We start from the raw sequence: 23493 nt of genomic DNA, 5'->3' as shown, positions 1-23493 counted from the left end.
CGTTTTGACTTCCGTATTTTGAAAATTATAGCGACGGCCATATTGGTTATTGTGTTCTCGGTAAGTGGTGACTGCTGTAATTTTCATCACCATTCATCGACTCTATATCCCATTTTAACTGCTCGCTTGTATTGTAAGTCAAATACGTATTTTATCATCTTAATTGAGTTTGAAATATTTGTTTATAGACAATCTCAGTGCGGGTTTCCTTCAACATTTCCGAAGGTTGTCAAAATGGCCGAATACAGCAAGACCAATAGTTGTTTCCTTTGTGGTGTCGTCAGGAATTTTTCATTATTTCAATGTTTACATGGGAGAATGTAATTGCATGGTCCTCGAATCGACTAATCGTGATCGAAATTTATTTGTTTTGGGTTACAGTAGCCAAACAATATCGTGATTTAAGTTGGTTCCAAAAAAGTACATAACATAAAAACGACGACACAAGTGTTTGTTTGCACGCGCAGGTATTCGCCGGCTGTTCGAATCCAAATAGTGCTCTTGTTTATGTTATTTTTGGAGACGTATCTCGTTGTTATGAGTAATATTGTTATGATGTTCACGAATGGGCCTGGAATATTTGCTTGCGAGGCTTTCACACCCACTATAATAATAATTTACACATTGTAATTGCTACTTGAGTACTTGACTAGACAAATACGAATGATGCGTGGTTTGGTTTCGTCCTAGACGCCCACTCTCTCTGCATGAGAATTTTAACCTGTGATCCCTATGACTGTATCACCTGTGGATGGAGTAATGATTCAATGTAGTTATGCATCACTTCAATTAAAATGTATGGCATGTCCAGTAACAGCCATAAACATTACCCGCAAACATAACATAAAAAAAACCAAGATTTGGTCAAGTCCATTAACTTGTCACAAAATTGTTCCTATGAGAAAGATCAGAATTTGACAGTTTACAGAGAATAGTTTAGCACAGTGAAGTACAATGAATGAAATTACCGTAAAAATCATATTTGAGGCCACAACTTTAATAGAAGCCGCACCCCTAACTTTAGACATTGTTTCATGTTGAAATTGACAAGTTTTGATCCCAGGAAAAAGTCTGCAATATAAGCCGCACCCCAAACTTTCGCAAACCAGCCACCACATATTTCAAAAAAAGATATACCATTTAAAATTTTTCGAACATTTTAATCTTTCCTGAAGCTCTAATCTGAGGATTAGAGTCTCATTAAGGTTTTACGTAGTCATTGACGCTTATTCCAGAGAACAGGTTTATTGTGGGTAGCGTGACTTGGGTAAACTGCGTTTCGACAATGAGCTGTTATCGTCAAAAGTGTTAAATTCTTCTTCAATGCTCAGCTTATCTTTCGAAAACAACTAATTTCTTGATTTAAAAAAAAATCGTGCCATTTTCCCATCAAAATCAAAGCCAAACGATCGCACTACAACAACGGTAAATCGCTTCTGTGTTTCGTTTACCATGAGGTCGCTGAACTACATTAACATATTTAAATGAGCTATGGTAATCACGTTGGCACCATCCAGCGCAGTGTTATCCCCAGAAATTTAAACCACTGTGGCGGCCTAATTTGCATATCATTTACATAATAATGGAAATTGACCAAAGCACATTTACACCCACACAATAAACAACATATATTTTTAAAAACAAAGTGGCAGATATTTATTTGCTTCACACAGTGTTATAAACACTTTTATTTTGGGCACTTTTGTAATATTAATGAGCTCCGTCACAGGGAAAATATTTTTTTTTTTAGAGTCAAAATATTACGTTTCACAATTTAGAAGAGTTTGAATTTAAAAATGAAACATTCTCGAAATGCAAATGCTGCAGACTAAAAAGAAACAAATAAATTGTAAAAGGTTAAATGAAACTCATTTGAAACGTTTGAGCCAGGATTATGTTCACCACTTTCATGATCTTATTTACTACAATATTCTCCTTTAAAAAATCGATCATGTAGTTATTTGGCGGATTGTTGGTTATTATTCTGACCATCAGCTCCTAACGTTTACATTTACAGTAAATGAACGAACAAATAACACTTCCAAACGATCAAAGTTACGACGTGACATAACTTACTTCGCGATGTTTTACACCGGTTATACCAATAATTCCTCTTACTCGGTCATGATGCCATGCAAAAATTAAAGACTTCTTTTTTTATATGAAAAAACGTAAAATTTGAGCTAGTTTTATCGGGAGAAATTATTTTTGATCACTCGATCACTTCGGTGAAAACACAGACCCGCCATGATAGTTATGACGCATTAGTTGACCGGCATGTGTCCTTTGACCTGGTGGGTCAAAAACGCCATTTACCAATCAAAATGCCGCATGGTATTGCCGGTAGAACCCGAAGTTTTCCGAATGATCGTGATCATAAAAATTACATTGCGGAAGTAAAGCGATGTCGTAGCACGATGTGTTGGTATGAATTTCAGATGAAAACTGCATGATGGTTTTCGAAAGAGGTGATTAGAAATTTTTAAAAGGTAAAAAAAGTATTGAAAGAAGAGTTTTTACATAATTCACGATGATAACAGTTCAAATGTATTTTACCCAATAACGCAATAAACACGTTGTTTTTTTCTTGAGTAGCGTAAAACTGATCGTGAACTCTGATTTGCCCATGTTATATCGGGTGGAATTGATTTTGAAAGAATTTTAGCCTTCAAACTAAAGACTGCGTCTATCGTCAGAAAGTATTTACTTACAAAGAGGTGCTAATTTTACAAAATTGACTTGTATTGTTCAAAGCCGCTACCACATCACGCGACTATGTCTATTGTTTACAAATTATTATCCACGACTGGCAGGATGCGTGTCGGTCGGTACGTAAGTATAATAACAATATGACAATAGTCGGAAGCGTTTCTGCGGTGGTCGCTAATTTTGAGTTCCGGTCAGGCCAACCAGCGTGACGAGATCCCCCAATGAAAAGAAGCACTGTGGCGGTTTTGCTAATCACCGTGGCGGTGTCAGACCAGTGTGGCGGCAAATTGAAGCACTGTGGCGGGACCGCCACGCTGTTTACATCCTGGGGAGAACACTGATCCAGCGTTTCGATTGGTTTATTAGCTACTTGACCTATCAGGTCTACAAAACAGTTTCAAGAGACAGAGAGATGTTTGAACAAACATGGCAGATCTCGTATTGGATCGAGTGTTTATATGTGACTGCTTGCGGTGAAACTAAGTTGAATTTTCACAACAATTCAACGAATTTATTTTTTGTACGTTATTGTAATCACTACTGAGTAATAATCAGCAATTGTAACACTTTGAAAACAAGTAAGTTATTCACTTGTGTGAAAAGCAGCATGACCGTTTCCGTGATCATTTGCTACTAAGAATGCATTCGTTTTTGTTTTGACTTCTCTGAGAATATACTTTGAGTTATCAAAAAAATAAGAAAATAAATATATATTACATTAAATAATATAATATACTGAGTATTTTTTTTTTGTTATCATGCGAAAATATTTTTTTTTTGATTGACTTTTTTAATTTCCCCGATGTCTGAATTAAACTTGGAATGTACAGTCACTCTGCCGGAAGTCGAACATGCCGCAATCGACTGTGTCAGACGACTGTCTCTCACTTGTGACTTATACCGGTGCTAACGAATTAGTCTATTCAAGAGATTGTAGTATACAGTTCCGTAATCTGCAAATGCATACAATTTGTTGATATTATTTATTGTGCAGTATGTTATACTGTGTGAAATTTCATTTGTGTACAAGTTTGTCTGTGTAAAAATTCGAAAATGCCTTAGAATCGCAACAAAGTTGCAATGAGTGTCGTGCATCTCATTAGCATATCATTATCCCTTCTGGCTTTTGTTTTTTGAAAAAAATTCCCACTGTTCACGAAGTGAATGCTCTAATTAAAGCCGCACCAAGACTTCACGCATTTGAATTTGAAAATGAATTTTAATTAAAGCTGCGACCTCAATTAGGAATTTTACAGTACATTGGTGTATGTGTATTTTTCTTTTCACAAAACATCAGTGAATCAAAGTTCCATTTCACGTATTATTTTCACACCTGTAAGATTGGGCTTATGGTAGCGGGACTATTATTTGCATACTTGTTTTCATCTTCTAATTGTGACTAAATGACTACAAATAGACCCGGGAAAGTATATATTTTTAGAATCGCCAGACTTCAAGCTTTTCACAAGTGTATTTTGCATGCCCGTATCTGCATTCTACGACGCGTTACTCAATCAAAGGTGAAAAATTACTTTTTCTGTAAAAAAAAAATTACGCAAATATGCTGGCGATAAGAATTTTTTTCACTTTTCCTAGTTGTTCAATAGTCTGGTAAATTGAATGTCTGGTCAGTTTTATTCAAGCGACGCGTTTTAAAAAAGTGTCCTGAATTTTAATTACTGTTTTAATCGCATTGCCCCCAACTCGAACCACAACTCGTTGGTAAATAATCAATGAAATAGTTTGTCTGGACACATTCAAGTTCCTCTCATTGTCACCTTAAAGCTGTGAAAATTTGGTGTTAATCCGACGACAATAAGTATACGTTATTTTTTGTTAAAGACCTTGTATTTTGAAAAACATAAACTCCTAGAAAACGTCCATGAAGTAACAGCAAAGATTTTCAAGCTTGTTTATCGGCACAATCAATTTGTTTTCCCATCAAGGTCTGTTTTACCATGTGTATGGACATCCAAATGTGTAAGGCTATTGGAAACCAAAAAAATAAAGGAATGGGATAGCTATAATTGGATAAATTCGGCATATGAAAACACCAAAATCAATGATTTTTTTCAGTGGCTGTGTGACCTTGTGTCTGACACATTCATATGCAAATGACTAATCTGTGAAACAAACAGGGGCGGAGACAGACCACTCAAATGTTTGGAAACACTAATTGAGTGTCAGATAGCTACTGATAACACATCCTAACATTGCTTTGTCTTGAGTTTATCTTTGAAACTTATAGGCACACAGATTAAACCTGTGTTGCTGATTTTGGAAAACACTACTGAGGCTGCCTTGCTTCCCTTCAGAAAATCTACATTTTAACTAACTTACATGACATTCTATGTTATATTGACTTTATCATATGAAAGTTTATGGTGCATTTCATCAATTAATAAATAAATGTGAAAATCGTAATTTTCAACACAAATAATAGTCTCGCTACCTTAATTAGTTGTCCTATCCAAAAATTCCTATTTAATGTATTGAGCGCTGGAACTTAGTGTTCAAGTGACTGCCCACTTGTATTGTCAATCATTTTCCTGTAACAACCCAGAAATAAAATTTATTTTTAGAATCTCTGAACTCTTGTTTACGTAGTCAGTTAGGTGGTTGCCATTGTACATGTGCTCACAAGTGTATGGCATACATTTTATCTTACACATCAAGTGTGTATGACAGATTTTAAGATAGGTAAGGTAGCCAATGTTAATACTAATGTATCGCCTACTCTTAAAATGTTGTAGATCTTGGGGATACTCTGAATTCATGCTTATGCATTGGGCACCACATGCCCAAAGCTCTGCAGTCTCAAAATAAATTAATCTTGCAACATATCCCAGAGCTGTAAATTGACAGCAGCCCAGACTACAAACTCCTGTCTCGGGGTATCATTTTCCAAAATTAATAGCCCAACTACTAGAAGTTTACAAACTGTTTTACATGAGACTGTTTCTATTATCATTTGTAGTAGCAATTTTTTGCATTGCTAAATCCTTACTTAACCAAATGGACTACCCGAAGAACTTTTAAACTGGTAGAATTTTTGTTGAATTTCAAGACCTGTATCTGTACTGATTATTGTTGATAATCAAGTACTGAGAATTCAATCCATTTACCCCACACCCCACAGTATTTTAGTTTAGCAGGCTTACCAAGGTAAATCCAATTTGTTGATTTGGATAATTTCCTGGACAATCAGTGGAGTATGACTTGTGTGTACTTGTGTGATTGCCGAGGGATCCTCATTTTAACACAAGAAATTGTAACTTGTATTGTCTCTCTATATTGCACAGTTTTCAAATATAATTTTCTTTTTTCTTTCAGATAGAGGATTATTTTCCCCCCCAAGGAGAGACTTCCAAACCCTGTAATTTTCATTGGAACAGTGTTCATATTTGTAAAATACATTTCTACGCACAGATTTATTCTTAGAACTATATATTGTACAGAGAAAGACTGTCAAGCCTGAACTTTTTTTAGCAGGCAATATAAATTTTTATTTGTGATTTATAAAGAATGGCTAGCGCCAAGACGGATGGCCCTGTGGCCAACCACACTGCAGGTCCAGCTGGGCGGCCTGGGATGGCACCTCACACCATGCAAAATAAAGGTCCTTTAAAGTGAGTACGGTTATTATTATTTTTTTTTTACAAACAAAGCTGTCTACTCTTGCCAGCTTCTGCTTAGTAGTCATACTTAGTAAATCCGGAATTCAGTATTTGTTTGATTGGAGATCAGTGCTGTTTATCCGTGTCAAAATAGCAGCTGGTTTCACTCCATTCTTGAAATAATGTACTCTTCCATTGCACGATCATACTTCAATCAAATTGGGAACTTGCATCTTATACTTGTAGTGATTAGAGTATTCTACGAATTGTAAAATATTTGATGTTGACTTGTTCCCCTGAATTCATCGATCAATGGGTTTTAAATAAGTTTACTTCTGTTATCAGAGATGCAGAAGATTGGAAAAAAGGATTGGTGAGACCTCCCACCGACCGGAGGGTGAAAACCTCGGTAAGTTTTTCTTTTTCATACTGAAAGCTTGCTTTAGAATTCAGAGTGAACAACCTTGCATATGCTCATATTAATTAAATAATTTTGATTCTTAATTCCAAATAGTAGATATATTGGTATATGCTACAATCTTACTCTTAAAATATTATTCTCCCATGACTCTTGCCTCAATAAATTGATTCCCAATATTTTAGTTGACGATCTGGCTACCTCCACTCTTAGTTACTCCCTAGCAATATAAAATAATTGAGGTTGGTATCAATATTTCACAGTACTTTGGACAATCAAAAATGAGAACTAAAGCAAGGCCATCTTGCATTTTGTCACAAAAATTGTTCCATATTTGCATAGTGTGAGAGACTTGGCTTAGTGATTACCTTTTTGTCATAAAGTCATAAAAGATTTCATGGCCAAGCACCAGCACCTGCTTGTCTTAATTAAGGTTCCTCAAAGTGAATGAATTTCACCCAGGGTATCCATTTTTGGTGTTCAGACCGATAGGAACCAACCACCTTGCTACCAGTGTTGAAGCAGTCCATCTTGGTCATGCTAGTCAAGTCAAACTTTTTATTGGCAAAGTTTAGACTTTGTTGCAATGAAGTCTTTGTTTGTCTTTTGGTGTTTTTTTCAATAAAATAAAATTATGCGAGTGTTGTAAATTGCGAAAACCACAAAACAAACAAGAGACTTGTATTTTATGTAGGGAGAGTATTGAACAATTTTTGCGATTTAAATGTTCCCATGCATCCTAACCATTTTAATCTATTGTCATTAACAGGATGTTACAAATACAAAAGGCAATGAATTTGAAGACTATTGCTTAAATCGCGAGCTTCTGATGGGTATATTTGAAATGGGCTGGGAAAAGCCTTCACCCATCCAAGAAGAAAGCATTCCTGTTACCCTATCCGGTCGCGACATATTAGCCAGAGCTAAGAACGGCACAGGGAAAACTGGTTCATATCTTATACCAATACTTGAAAGAATAGATTCTTCAAAGGATTACATACAAGGTATTGTGAATCTGTATGAAAATTTCTTCTTTGAATTTCATGCATTGTTTACATGCATTGTATACGTTGCTACGAGTCCCATATCAACAAGGCTCGCGTGACAACCACCTCCCTTGAAGCCAAGTCATTGTTTGGGCTAAACTTAATTAACCTGACGTGTAGGCGTGAGTAGGCCTCTCCGACCGAGCGGCATCAGACCTCGTCAACGTCTGACAAAATGGTGTATGTCGCGTCGGCAAGATCAATACTGCAAATTCGCAAAGTTCACACTTCTTGCAATGAGTTAAATGAATATTCATTTTGGTGGTTATGGTAACACCATAACATTGGGCGAAAATATGCAAGCATCTTATCACAAATTATGTCAACAAATAAATAAACTCTGCCGTGAATGGTTACTCTTTGATGGCTGTCACTGTGACGTTCCTGCAATTTGATTGGTACTGACAAAAAATCATCAGGGGATGTGTGAAAAACTACACTATTCTGTCTGCCATGTGTTGGGTTTGGAGCACCTCGGAGGGTGCAACTTGTGCGACCTCTGAGGGCTAGGCTAAACTGTAAGCTTTATTATTCAACAATCTACAGTGTTCCTCACAAGGGGTTTTAGGTTAGTTTAGTTTTACGGCCGCCTAGTAACTCAACACCCGCCCATCAACGTACATCCAGCTGAAATTATTTGTAAAACGCTTGCATTGTTTTTCCCAAGCCTAAACAAAAGAGTAGTTGCCCAACCCTTTATTTTGCTATTGTTTCAAGAGTCCAAACATAAACAATGACCACTGGAAGTCTGCAAGCAGTTATCAAGTGTATTCATGGCAATGTGTCAATCGCCTGAATTCATTGTCGCCCGATATTGTTGCCACTTATTGCTCGCGATACGCAACTACAGAGGTTTCGATTTACAGCTGTATTTTTAATAATCGTCTTCCGATCACGAAACTAAGAAGTAATTACGAACAAAATGTATATGCACAGAAAATATATTAGCAGATTGCATGTAAACTCGAACAAAATTAAAATTCTAGCCGTATTTACAACGTTCGCTCGATTTTCATCGTGAAAACAGCATGGAGAAAGCAAACTGGTGACATTTTGGCCTACCCCATTCAACGACCGTCGGCCACCCACCGTTGTTGGCGCTGTAACGATTTAGTATCTAAGTTGCATAGGGGAACAGCGCATTCTGGGTGTTCGTGTACTGAATTTGGAAAGCGGTAATAAACATCAAACATGGCTGCCGGATAAGTTTACCGGATTTAGTTTAGTTTATTTGTAATTGAATAATATTTTAGTTATCTTTTCCACGTATTTTTTCAATTTATCCATTTTTTATGTCTAATCTTTCGAGAACATAGCAGATTCTCTTATTTTGCCGATTGCTAGCATTTTTTCTTGAATTCCAAAACAACGTGTGAAAATGCAATGCAATGCAACGCAACGCAACGTATCGTGACCGTACATGCGTAAATGCATCTTGCCGTCCGTCGGCACGGGTGAGTACTGATGCCACAAGTAAAAAAATTTTACGAGTTTTATGTTGACAAATCGTCCGTTTTGGCGTCGGGGACAAATCACCTCGTATATTTTCTACATGTTTTGTACTTGCTCTTGGCATGCTCTTGGTTACTCGAAATGCATTTCATGAACGCAGAATAATTTGCAAACGTATAAATCAGATTTCAAACTTTTTGCATTTCGTAAATATTAAGTGACCAATCTGTATTTCAAAAAATTGTAACATGTTTCAATTAAATTAAAAAGAGAATAGTAAATAACTTAGTGTGTATTGCAGTTCATGACATAAATGCTAGAATGCTGTATGTAAATGATATGCAAATTAAAATGCAAAAAAATTATGCTAATTAGGCCGCCCACCAGCTATTTTGGATTGTGGAGAACACTGATTTATAACCCTTGGTAATATAAGGTGTAAAATATGGGGGCCAGTTTGGATTGCTAGATAAAAAAAATCGAAGCTAAAGGTACAAGTATCCCCTGTCATTATTTAAAAACTCTATGAACGAGTGCATGGCAAGGCAGGATAGGCAATATCTCGCTTTAAGTTTTTCTTGTCAATTGCAGCTATGGTACTTGTCCCGACAAGGGAGTTGGCATTGCAGACGAGCCACACATGTAAGCAGCTATCAAAACATCTAGGTGCTAGAGTCATGGTCACCACTGGTGGGACCAATCTCAAAGATGATATCATGCGACTTTATGAAAATGGTAAGTGCTTTCTTGGCTCATGTTTTCATCACATGATATTAGAAATCTTTTTACTTTGGCACAACACACAATTTCATGGTTCAATGAGCCTGTAGCCATTCAGCATCACATTAGTTCTTCAGACAGTTTTTGTAACTTGTAAAAATTTGTCTTTGTTGAGGTAGAAGCCTACTCATAAATTGAAAAACCCAGTATTTATTCATTTTGCAATAAGTTGTACTCCAAGGCAATACAAGGATATTGACCTAAAAAAAAAGTTGGGGTCACCAGCCTTTTTTGAGAGAAAATGATGGTTGTATTTTAGTGGAAAGTTGACACTATTATAAAAATTTTTACCACAGGATCCTATGGCAGAGATTTTATGCAATATCTCAAAATCTAGCCTGGTGACATAGACTGAAAAAAATCATATTGTTAATGATGGAGTGCTTTGTGTTCTGAATTATTTAAAATATCTAGGTTTTGAAAAGTGTAAAAAAAAAATATGCAATTTTTCTTTAACATTATCTTCTATGGAATTGTTCTAAAAATAGCAATTTTCAAAAAATATCAGGACACGTTTCTCAAAGTATAACAGTAACACGCAAAATAATGCAATTTCATTGTGCCATGAGACATTATCTTCATGATTGTACATATAAACTAATAAACATTGTCATGCGATTTATGACCAATTTTGTCAATAATTATGACTGGGCTTCTACCTTATTAATAGTCCTTGGAGTCGAATGATCACAGAAATCCTGAGTGAAAGAACAGTGTGACTTTATTCCCTCAAATAATCTATTTTCGCACGTTCATTTAGTCTACTGTTCTAATTTAGTAACCTAATATAAGAACAGTGAACTTGATGGTGGAAAAAATAGATCACTATGTGAGGGCCAAAATTTAGGTGTGGTTATCTTGCTTTCATTAGATCTCGTCGGAAATCTGATATTTGAAATTTATAATATTCTTTCAGATTTTTCTTTTCATTAAAATATGAATTCTAATCTATTTGCTGTGACTTTAGTCAGAGGCCTTTTCAGCAAGAAATACTATGTCTGAGCTTTTTGTAAATTGAGGTTCAGACTAACAAATTTAATGTGAAATATGCTAATGGTTGAAGTCTTTCTGGACCTTGCTAAGAGCACTAATTTCATTAATTTATCCAACATATGGAGTATGCACTGTGCTTTGATTTAAAATCTTGTTGATACGCTACAATGTAATATTAGGTGAATTTATATGCCGTTTCTTAGCATATAGGTGATGACTGGCCTTAATCATAAACACCAACTATGAGTGACTTGCCCATAATGAAATGCACCAGACTTTAACTTAACATTACATAGATCATCTGCACTGAAAATCCCAATTCTAATCAAACCATTTCAGTCTGTGACGTCAAGCTTATGCAATGTGAATTTTTGTTCTGTCCTGTCCTGTATTACAACCCACTCGTGATCAGTGTTTGATATTCACCTGTTGGTCTAAGACCAGCTGTTGTCATCCCAGGCTGGTCATATAAGTAACATTTGAAAAGTTGCTAGCCTGAATGTCCTGTTACAGTAAAAAGAAAAATATTCAAGATAAATTAGAAACTTACCTTGAAAAAGTCTGAGGGAGCATTACAATTCAGCGGCACCACCACCTTGGGGAGATAGGGTTCTCCCTACCAGGGTGTGGATTCTTTGATAATTCTAAATTAAATTGGAGCGTTCTATAGCTTTCTTGGGTTCCAAAATTACTGTCAGACAGGTCATAGTTGAAGACTGTGGCCACATGTGATCCCTGGTAAATCAGAATTTTATGGTTGCCAGAGGATCTGCTCCCCATGGTTAGTGCCGCATGGCCATGGCATGAGGGTGCTGCGTCCCTCTTCCCTAGTTTACAAAAATCCCGGTTCAAGTGCACTTTCTGAATACTTGGTTCTTAATAGACAAGTAAAATCCATAATCTGATTGGGGTCACATATAAATACAAGATGCACATTCTTGTTAGTGGTAGCTTTATTCAATGTTATGCATAGATAAATATCTATGCTTTATATTTACATTGTCCCTTTTTCTTTCAGTACATATAGTAATAGCAACTCCAGGTCGTATATTGGATTTAATGGACAAAGGAGTTGCCAAGATGAGCAAATGTGCATTTCTTTGCCTTGATGAAGTAGGTACCTGTGTATTTTTTTTTTTTGTCAGATCATAGTTACGTTAAAGTGACAAATATTGCACATTTAAATTCAAATTGTGCGCAAGCACTTTATATTTTATGCAAGTTGTGAATGGTGCATGAGACCCATGTTGAACACACGAGTGACTACTGTGCCTTTGATATTCACACATAAATTGCACCAATTTCAAATCACAGTATTCCTAAACGAAGTAAACAAATATATACGTGCTTGTATACTAAAATTTGAATGTACAAAGTTTACACTGAGGAGTAAATTTGGCTTTTTTCTTCAGCGGTGACTGCCCAATAGACTTCCATGGCAAGGTAGAAAAATGAGGTGTCAATTCTGGGGTCAAGAATAACCAAAGCTGTCAAGTGTCTTCAAAATAGACCATGGCCATTTTCCTTGACACTGTGGATACAATTAAATGCTATTCTGAAAAAAGTATCTATTCTTCATCAAAGCGGATTAATTTCACATTGTAATATTTTTTATAATAAGCTTAAAATAATTAAACAGTAACTACTAGGATGACAAAAATGAATAATAATTAGCTCATGGGTAGTACATGAATACATTTTAGCGACTAGCACTTAAATTGAGCTGGCTAGAACACTGAACTTTACACATTAGGTCTTATACGTATCGTATCTATTATACAGAGACTATTTCATTGACCATGACTTGTTTTATTAAGAAGAAAAAACTATTCATCAGATTTGCATGAATAACAATGTTTCAACTCTTTAAATAGTTAAAGGGATTTTTTAAATTTCTCGCTTACTTTGGCTGAAGTTATTGCTTAACACAGCCCCCCCCCCCCTCCCCGTTTCTGTAGCAACTTTCCCAAGAGCTGTTAATTCAGCAAGTCAATTTCAGTTGCATGCTACTGTGTAATGACACAATTTACTATAATAGACATGTCATGCTTACTTTATGAGGCATGTAATGTATGCTGTCAAATCATGGAGAGGTCACATGCACCAGACAGCTGTGTGTGTATCAACTTACAGTAGCACTATGTACTGTAAAATAATTTATTTTATGCTTGTATTGGTAATTAATTTCTGCTATTTACGCTGAAGGGATGATTCAGTGAAAATAAAATTCAGCGAATGTCTTTTTGTCTGTTTTACATTCAACTCATCAAAAATCAGTGAAATTAAACTCCATATACAGTGCTTGCCTTTTGAAAATGGATGGTGAGTGAAAAATTGCTCTCCTACAAGCACTGAGGCAAGTTATGGGAGTGATTACAAATTTCTCGCCTAAAAGCAGTGAGGCGAGTGATTTTAGAAAATTATATGATTTGCAATAAGGGTGGACCAGGGTGTTTTAGTTAACTATAACTGCCTATGACTATATTTATAGTGAATAAATTATTATGGAAATAAAATACTACAGACATGTTGTCATTTTTTTTATATTTATTTTTAAATCGCACAACTCACTTTGAAATTGAACCATGTGTCACAATCAATCTCACATTTTAATGAGGATCAATGTTATTGTCAGATGACCAATGTCTAGAGACATTATGTTCTGTCACGCTATTTGTTCCATTAACGTAAATCATTAGGTCTTTTTTGGCTTGCCCTTTGGTGGTCATATCGGCCAGAATTTTCTGCATATATTTGGCACAGAGGTTACACCATAGTGTTTGACCCTCATCCGTTTCCACATGACGATATCCAATATCTCCCCCAGTGTTCCACTTTAGGAATGTTGCCAAACGAATGCTAGAACCTAGACTGGCAAAGTCGGGACTTCTTTTTTGTTTTACAAAAAGAAATAATTATTTTTCAATTATTCCTTCAGCGTGATCGCGAAAACAGTCCCTCTACTTGATAGAGGGACTGTGCGAAAACTAACCTAACCGCAGTCACGCTAGTTTTTGCGATCATGTTAAAAAGGCTAAATTGACAATAATATTTTTTTTTGTAAAACAAAGTCACGACTTCGCCAGTCTAGCTAGAACCCTTCGCAGGCTAATTGTCACTCGACATGTATAAATAATACCAGAGTTCGTATTTAGCATCGCCGGTCCCAGTCGGCCGACATATTTTTCAATGGAAAAAATTAATGAATTGCGATCCAACTACAACAAATTTTCAATTTATCGGTGATATTGCGGAAACTCAGAAATACTTGCAATATTTGTATTAACTCATGAAAAACGTGCAAAAATCTGGCTAGATTCCACGCAAAATCTTGATCCGATCGCAAAAGCTGTATTCTCCCAACCTTGTGACGTCACATTGACTACTAGTATGTTACCCATGCTCTAATTGGTTACAAATTAAATACCAAGCTTTTACCTGCCAATAGAATTTGGCGTTGCTACGTTTGATGTCAACGGTTATCCTTAGTGACAACGCATCATGAACTCCGCTTGAACTCTTATACTTTTAATACTCTTGTAATTTTAATTTTTGGTGATAAACTAAACACATTTATTTTGTAATATTAATAAAAACGATTCTCTTTTTAGAGGATTTCATGGCCCTGAAAAGGGCCGTTTGATTTGGTTGATTCACTTGCCTTCTCAATCGTCGTCATCACCTTCCCCGGATGCTTGTTTCAGTCTCTCTATCGAGGGACTGTGCTTGTGCTAGGCGAGTGTTTTTTAGCTCGCCTCGTGAGCCTCTTGCGTGAGCGATAAGCCATAGACGGCAAGGCCTGCATATAATACACTCAACAAATCTAAGTGAAAATTAATTCCGGCTAAAATAAAGTATTTCACAGTAATCAAACCACTCAATGCTAAATTCATTTAATTTCTCACAGCTCATCTAAGATGTTTCTGTTTCAAGTTGCACATATTCATAGCTTCATTGGGGTCTTGGAAATATTGTGAAATATTTGATGGTCTGAATATTCACTCAGCAATTATAGTTTTATTCGGGCCTTGGGACTATAATGAATAATTGATGGTGTGAATTGCAAATGCAAATGATTTTTAATGTTAGAATGGTTTTGGCTTTGTATTTGTTTTGAGTGTTGGAATTTCCGATGAAAATTTTATTGAATAGTCTATTTACTAAGGCTGCTACTTGGGCGAGACAAAAAAAAAAAATTGACAGTAGTGGAGTGCCTTAACTCTATACTACTCTAAAAAGTTCCAAGGAAGTTAACAGTCTGGACAACTCTGCAGCATCAATGTTGACATTTAATATCAAAATTAGAAAATTGAATGTCCCATTCCTGTTTTGTATACCTATTTATTTTACAATAATAAACTACTACAATAATAATTACTTATCTCATTGTGGTATTTAAAACAATCTTTCTGTTGTCTTGTTAGGCTGATAAACTGTTATCACAAGATTTCAAGAATATGCTAGACAGGTGCATAAACTTCCTCCCAAATGATAGACAAATTATGTTGTTTTCTGCAACTTTTCCTTTGTCAGTACAGGAATTTATGGTAAGTAACAACTTGATTGGTGTAGTAGTGCATGCTTGTGTAAATGTTATTTTTGTGGTCAAAATGAAAGGAAAGAGTTCCTTGAGCCCTCCCTCCTCCCCAACCTGAATCCTATAATACTGTACCACCTCCAAATGTTACTGTATATGCATCTCCTAAGCACTGCCCTGAACAGTGAATATACAATTAACCTTTTTTGACAACCAGTGTTTCTTGCCCAATTTCTTTCGCACTTGTTTCATTCTAATTTCCGTGCCAGCAGACAAAATTTGAGTAAATTTTCAGTTTTTACCCAAAACAAATTTGGCTTTTTTGTCCATGAATTTGTGATGAAAAAAGGAACTAACTGCTGGTGAAAAGGTTGAAGGGCAAGGTATGGATTAGTTGTGAGAAAGAAGGCCCTAAGGAACTCTCATTAAATAAGTCATATTTTAATGATTTAGTGTATAACAAGTGGGATTTTTATTTTATGTGCACTTCTGTTGGTCATGCGCTTCTGATGGAGCAAATACAATATTGTTAGTATGAGGAATTCTTTTTATCGAACAGTTACTTACTCACAAGGTGTTGATTATTCCTGCTTGCTCTCACTCCTGAATTGTCTGTTGGCTAGCTGCTTATGAGGCTGTCAACCCAAATTCTCTTGTTTACTCTGCGTCTGTCTGCAAAGTACTGTGGCTTTGTGTCATGTGTTTGCACTCTAATTTTGATGAATATTATTTTGCAGACACGTCATTTAAACAAACCATATGAAATAAATCTCATGGATGAACTTACATTGAAAGGTATTACACAATATTACGCCTTTGTACAAGAGAAGCAAAAAGTACATTGTCTGAACACATTATTTTCTAAGGTAAGAATATTAATACAGCTTTCGATGCAGTGCAGCTGTGGTGTTTCAGTGACCCATTTCTGACTATGTTGGTGTCCTATCCAAACCACAAAGCCACATTTGACCGCCATAATTTGTCCAACCTGAGTTTTGGTGCAACATTTTGCCTATTTATCAAAAATTTTCCATATCATTTTTGGTCATTTTGGACCAAAATCTAGATTAAAATTACTGGAAATAGAACATTTTATTTAGTGAATAGTTTAAAAAAAAAAAAAAGTTGATGCTCGAAGGATTAAGGTGGACAAAGTTTTGCACTGCTCTGATGTGTTGCATGCATTATGGCATGGAACTTGCCATTTTATGTAATAGTAAAATATTACTGCAAATATTCAATGTTAGAATCGGTTCACAGTACTAAGTTATTCAGCCAAAATTATCAAGCAAGCTTTCAAGTAATGCAAATACTGACATTTTCAGTGACTTGTTTTTTCTCTCAATTTACAATATATAAAGCGGCAATTCATGAATAGTGATTAATACTGCTACCATATCCATCAGGATAAGGACATTGAGTTTGTATAACAACTACCAGGCTCTTTAAAAAACGGCAGTTCTTTTTGTAGTAAACGTAGGCTTCCATAAATCTGACAAGAATTAAGTCTTTAATTTATATGTGAAGAAGTGTGCTCTTAATTTATTTTCCAGCTGTAATTTACAGTACAAACTACTTTCTTGCTCATTTATGTGAAAATAAACTATGGCTACATTGCAGTGTGAGTGATCATGAAAAATATGCTACAAACCTCTGGTGTGGTTTGTAGGTATGTAAGATTTTTCAGCTGGACTTCGCTTGTACTGCACCCTCCTCGGTGTCCAACGAATTAACAAACGAACGAACGAATTAACAAACAAACGAACGAACGAATGAAAGAATGAATGAATGAATGAACGAACGAACTAACAAACCCACCCATAGTCGCTCCTTTGCAGTCTAATTGTCAACTGAAGAATAATCATCCCCTGACATCGCATACAGAAAATATAATGGTGAAACAGATATTTGGCAGCCTAGGCTGACACCCTGTTAGGATAAAGTAGAAGTAACAGAAAATTTTCTTTTGCAGCTACAAATCAACCAGTCAATCATATTTTGTAACTCTACACAAAGAGTGGAACTCCTTGCCAGGAAAATTACAGAGCTGGGTTATTCCTGCTTTTATATCCATGCGAAAATGAGACAAGAACACAGAAACCGAATATTCCATGACTTCCGTAACGGTGCCTGCAGAAACCTTGTATGCTCAGGTGAGAATTTGGAAAAAAAGCGTGTAAATGGCAGTTGCCATCTATGTTTTGCAAGTTTTGGGCTGCCAAACGTTACTGATTGTGCATTATGCTGCTGTGAGTGGGTGAAAATTATTTAATGGTTTATTTGTTCTTGTTTGTCAGATTTGTTTACACGTGGTATTGATATACAAGCAGTGAACGTGGTGATCAACTTTGATTTTCCCAAACATGCTGAAACTTACCTCCATCGTATTGGAAGATCTGGTCGCTATGGCCACCTTGGAATCGCACTTAATCTCATCACATATGAAGACCGCTTTTCTCTTTATCAAATTGAACGTGAACTCGGCACGGAAATTAAGCCGATACCGGGCAGCATCGACAAAAGCTTGTATGTCGCAGAATATCATTCATTACCTGACGAAGCGGACGGTCAGAATGAAGAAAAGTAAATGAGATTAACATGGTCCTAATGAGAATTACAACGGACCTTTTCTGACAAAAAAGGGGGGAGGGGGGCTTGAAAATTTACCAGAGAGAAGAGTTGTCTTTAAATCAATTTTGCTCTGGTTTTTTTTTTGGGAAGAGTTTTATTTATCTTAATGAAGCAAAGTTTTGGAATTGGCATTCTTTCTTTTACTGGATAACAAAGTGGCAGACATTTAAATGAAACTTTGCTGTTGCCTGGTCTGTCTGTGTTAATCTAGTTAAATATGATGCAATATTTGGAGACATAAAAGTTGTCTTTTAGTTAGGGTGTGGGATGGGGCCTTTACAATACTGTAGTTGACTGAAACTGATTTCATGAGATTTAAATGATTACATTAAGATTTGCAATCAAGACTTTAAAATGATCAAAGCAAACTGAGTCTTGGAATCAGAAATGCAGGAAAACATTCAAATTTCTGTAATGTCATTTCCTCCAACATTGTTGCAAAAATCTTTTTTTTTTGGGGGGGGGGGGGGTAATTTTGTTCTGTTGTATACACGAAATGATGTGCCTATTTTTTAAATGTAGTATAGTTAACGGAATCCTGAAATGATGTGATATTAAATTTTTTCAGGTAAATCTCCCCTACATTGAAATCTTAGTAATATGCAGCTTTAAAATTGTTTGCTAATTCCAAAACTTTGCTTCGTAGAGTCGTCTCAAGTGTTCAAAACAGATGACAATTTTGTAAATACAGTGATTTTTTTTTTTTCTTAAGTTGTAGATTACAGTGACGTTTTAGTCTATGAAACCAATTTCAAAAATAGGCTGCCCAGTCTTCAAGTCATTGTAACCTGCCATGTTCAGATTTATGCACCAAGCTCTTTAAATGTAATTCTGCATGTTTAATAGCACAAGCATTCCGAAGATGTACCCTCACAGGCACAAAAATTTAGCTTGCCGAAACCGGTGTGACTGGTAACGGAGTGACAAACTCTTATAACGCTGCATTCAGATATGCTGAGCCAACTGTGGGAGATGAATCTAGTATTGTAATTGTAGGGGTGCTTCTGTGCTGATGCGCAGCAAATTTTCACGTTTTACAGAATCCTGCAAACCAAATTCTTGGGATATTGATTTTTCAGAGAAACAAAACTAGCTGAAAAGAAACATAAAATAAAGTGTTGATACTGTACCCCCACTAAAGTTTCTTCTGCAAGATGTATCGAGCCGTTTCCTGAATACCAAAAATCAAGTTTTTGAAAGAGTAATTTGAAGAATTGCTGAAGCTTGGTGCATGTGACTGAACCCTGCAGGAAATCTTAGTTTATTTTGGACATTGCTACTCAAACAGGAAACTTGTTCTCCCCCACAACCTGTCAAAAAATTGGGAGAATTTACTTTTTACAGCTGCATTTTGTAATGAAATTTGAAAAAAAAACAGCTTTGATTTGAGTTTTAAAAGAAAGTCCGTGCAAGTATTGTGATGCAAGATGACCGGTGTTTGAAGAACGATGAACAATAGTGTGCAAACACCCTAGGTTAATAATTTAAGTTCACCATCGCAAGGCAAGCATGGATATGGTCCTTTCCAGTTAAGTTCTGTATATTTTCTTATTTTAAGAAGATTGGGTTTTTAAGTTTAAATTTTATTTTTAGGTCGTGCGTGTCTACTGTTGCCTTTTCTTGTACATGCAAAAAAAGTTTGGCAACAGTAGCAAGATGTAATCTTGTTGATTTTACTGGACATCCTGTTTTTATACAGGAGCTGCAATAGGGATTTGGGGGAGGGGGGGTTTAAAAGTTCCCTAGTTGCAGAGGGATGTGGGGTTGAGTTTTGGGTTGTGAACAGACTGCCATTTTGTGAAGTCTACTGTCGAAACTGCGAGATATTAAGTAGACTGTAAATGCAGTGCAGTGCATCAGACGAGTGATGAAATTTAAGGTTTTTATGAAGTTTGTGTATAAACTATGCCAAGGTTAACTGTGGAAGATGCACAAATCAAGATGCTGCTCCCAGAGGCTATTTATTACCCGAGCTCTTGATACAGTACAGCAGCATGCAAGAGTTGACAGATTACAAGTATGACGAGATGCAAATCACCTTGTCTGGTGGAACCATTACATAAGCAGGACTCCATACTGCTCTCTGGATTCCAGACACAAGAAACTTAGGTGTTGAACTTCAGGACCATCTTGTCCCGAGACATTATTACCTGCGATTATGGAAGCAAATAAATGCACTCGAAAATTGCTCCAGAAGGATATGGAAAAAGACTTTGCAGGTGGCATAACTTTTATAAGGCATTCTCGTGTACATTGCAACATGGAATAACGTACTGTATATAATCCAATTGGACTTGGACTCGAAGATTACACTTTTTGAGATTGACATTGCTGCTGATCAAGCACCTTTGTGTGTATTTTGAAAACTAGAAACCAGAGTGCCGATTAATATTGCTGGAAGATCCCACCCGAATCTTCACTATGGTGATGCATTACCATATGTACTACAACAAACTAGTTTAGATTCAACGAGTTTTATGACTAACTGGAAATTGTAGATGTAAACCAGGTGTGTCTACATAACGGAGGATTAGTCTACCAAAATGTTGGCGACTTGTGACTGGTAAACAATGTATGGTCAACATCTACCAGTCAACAGTGTGAAAGAGTACTGACTTAAATTTACAAACAAAAGGAACTCCTTAGATATCAACTGAATAGGGATGTTTTTTTCAATGCGCTTCATGCGCTATAAAATTGATTGTCTGGTAGTTTTAAACATTGCATTTACATATCGGCGTTCAGAAAATTAACTTGTGTCTTTTGCAGTGTTTTAGAATTACCAGTGGTTTAGGAAAGCCCACTCAGCTGGTTACCATTTTTGTGTGATAAGTGGGCAAAACTGGTGCAATCTGATATTTACAAATGTATCAGGCACCCCCCAAAAAAAATCAGCTTACGAATATTGCAGCTATCAACTGTTCATGCACTGTTAATACATGTACCTTCATATTCCATTCAGTGTACTTGACGTAAAATCGTAATGTCACTCTGTAGCGAGTGTCCAGTGCATCCTCTACACTTGAAGAAATGGTGCTCAATTTGTGCAGTTGATGGCTGGGATATTTTCAGCTGCTCAAGATTGTGCCCACCCATGTCAAAACTGTTTTTCAACTCCCATGGTGGGGCAGAATCTTTTTCGCACTGCATAATCTGAACATTGCCTTGAGGGTTTTTGTCCTTCACCCAACTCTGTTGCTTTAATGCTTTTTAGTGAATATTAATATTTTGGTAATTCGGTTTTTGCTGGTTGATTTTATGCATTTCTGCTTACGGCATGCATGAATTCAACGTACAAGTAAACTGTAGGTAGAATACAATCTGTCAACTTCCAAAAGTATTCTATTGTACACAAAATTATCCATATCATTTCTCTTGTACAGCTGGTCATGCCCCCTCCACTTTCAGCCAACTTGTGGCAAATTCAGATTATGCAGTTGTACAATTTTTATTTGAAACAAATTATTTTTTTGTTTACCAAACTTGTTTTCACATCAATACTTAATTCTGTTGCATTTAGGGTTGTACTGACCTAAAGTACGAGACTAAGTTGGTGTTGTAATGTTGCTGAGATTTCTGTTTGAACATTCTCTTGTGCTTGGCAACTCAACTTTGCAGAAGTAATGAGATTCTTCTTGTACCTTTCCAAAATGTTCTGCCCACATCTTCAGCCCACATCTCTATTTTGATATCTTTCATATTGCTGGTATGATCACTGCAATTGTTCATATTTGCGTTAATGTCAGTTTCGAAATTCGTACGTCGTAACATGACTAGCCCTGAAATAAAAATTCAGTTTGGGTCTTCAACATTAGTTTTATTCTGTTTTGAAATGAAACTAAACTTAAGTTTGCATATATACCCAAATTAAACTTTTTAGTGGACTCTTTTTCTTGTGGATAAAAAAAATCACTCCTCCAATAGATTTGGTGAACTAGAGTAATGTGCAGAATAGAGATTTGTACTAATGTTTACATTTTATTTATGCAACAGAATTGGTCCACTTAGTGGTTGTCTTGTGGCCTCGATCTTTGGTATCGGTTATTCTCCAGATGACCTTTGTACATTTAATACAAGTGATTCAACTTGACTATCATGATTTGAATTCTCAAAACTTTTTTGGCAATTAGGTCATCTGTATTTGTATCTCTTCTGCATTGTTACTTGCAACATTAGTTTCCTATGAATTGTTTCCTAAGTTTATCCAGATCCTAACAACTAAGTAATTGCAGCATTTTCTTGTAGTGCAGATTATAATTTGATAAAGTAAAACAAATTGCGAAAGCACTCGAGATGCATAATTCACCTTTCCAGTTTTGCACGCTGTTCTTGCACTCGTAGCAGCTCGCCTCAAAACTGACAGTGTCAACCACACATAAAATATTTGGACAGAATGTGCTTTCAGTACTATGCATAAGTGAAATATACCGTACTGCAACTGCTGGTCATTTCATATTAGACAATTTGGAACACTGCGAGAAATGCATTTAGATTTGTTAACTGGCATTGGACTAGCTACAGTGTTCTTAAATTGGTAAACTTAATTGTGAAAAGGTGCTGTAACCCTCTGAATCGAGTATATTGATTATCAGTCTTGTTGAGCAGATCGAAGTAACAATGCTGAAGAGATTTTACAGACTATCAGGTTTATATGCAAGTGAACCTTTTCTTCGCCCTCATGCCGAACGCTTTTTGATGTGTAAACAAGTTTGTAAGCTGTTTTTTGCGAATCATGGCTATAGAAAGATATCAAAGGCCTCACAATTTCTGCATGTAGTATTTTGACTGCACTTGTGTCATGGTTCAAGTTTGTAACTACTTCTCAATCTGTTTAATTGAGTGAACAAGCAATTTGTTGAAAAATCCAACAGTGCGACAATTTAAATTGATAAAGTTTAAGTAACATCTGCTTTGCTCGAACTTGAAGTTTGTCTGAACTCTATCCTAACAGGATTTTCGACTTGCCTAGTCTCTGATCCAGCAAGCTGACCCGTGTCGATTAAAAAAAAAATTGCAGTCGGAATTCTTCATCCAGAAATTGGCGCTAACAAATAAAATTAAAAAAAGCAGGAGAAGTTTCTTTAGTTACACACCTGTTAAAAACTTTCAAAGCAAAACGCTATGTAGTATTCATTTCTTAACAGAATGGTATCTTCAGTTCAGCTTTAAACCTATGCTGTCTTCCTAAAATGATTGTAATGTTATTTGCAATAAGATATGATTTTGTTTTGCAGATATTGTTTTGGGAGAGTGAGCTCGTTCTTTCTCTGCCTACAAGTTCAATAAAAGCACACGTACCTTCTCCTGCAA

General features: G+C 36.1%; 1 protein-coding gene across 2 annotated transcripts; it reads left to right on the top strand.

Moving 5' to 3' along the window:
• Positions 1–17: 17 nt before the first annotated feature.
• Positions 18–23493, top strand: LOC100377155 (ATP-dependent RNA helicase cgh-1-like). Of its 2 annotated transcripts, none has more exons than XM_085499209.1 (10): positions 18–60; positions 6043–6338; positions 6672–6735; positions 7514–7748; positions 9834–9977; positions 12034–12128; positions 15440–15562; positions 16290–16418; positions 17525–17705; positions 17850–23493. In XM_085499209.1, the coding sequence occupies exons 2-10, from the start codon at positions 6235–6237 to the stop codon at positions 18137–18139; spliced, it is 1365 nt and encodes a 454-aa protein (XP_085355335.1). In that variant the 5' UTR covers positions 18–60; positions 6043–6234; the 3' UTR covers positions 18140–23493. The 2 variants fall into 2 exon arrangements, with proteins under 2 accessions (XP_085355335.1, XP_002730663.1); XM_002730617.4 differs by having other exon boundaries at positions 21–133.

The sequence above is a fragment of the Saccoglossus kowalevskii genome, chromosome 5, assembly GCF_978046115.1.
Source record: "Saccoglossus kowalevskii chromosome 5, keSacKowa6.1, whole genome shotgun sequence".
NCBI classification, from domain to species: Eukaryota; Metazoa; Hemichordata; class Enteropneusta; family Harrimaniidae; genus Saccoglossus; species Saccoglossus kowalevskii.
Note: the sequence above shows the minus strand (reverse complement) of the source record. Positions and strands in the feature narration are given on the sequence as shown.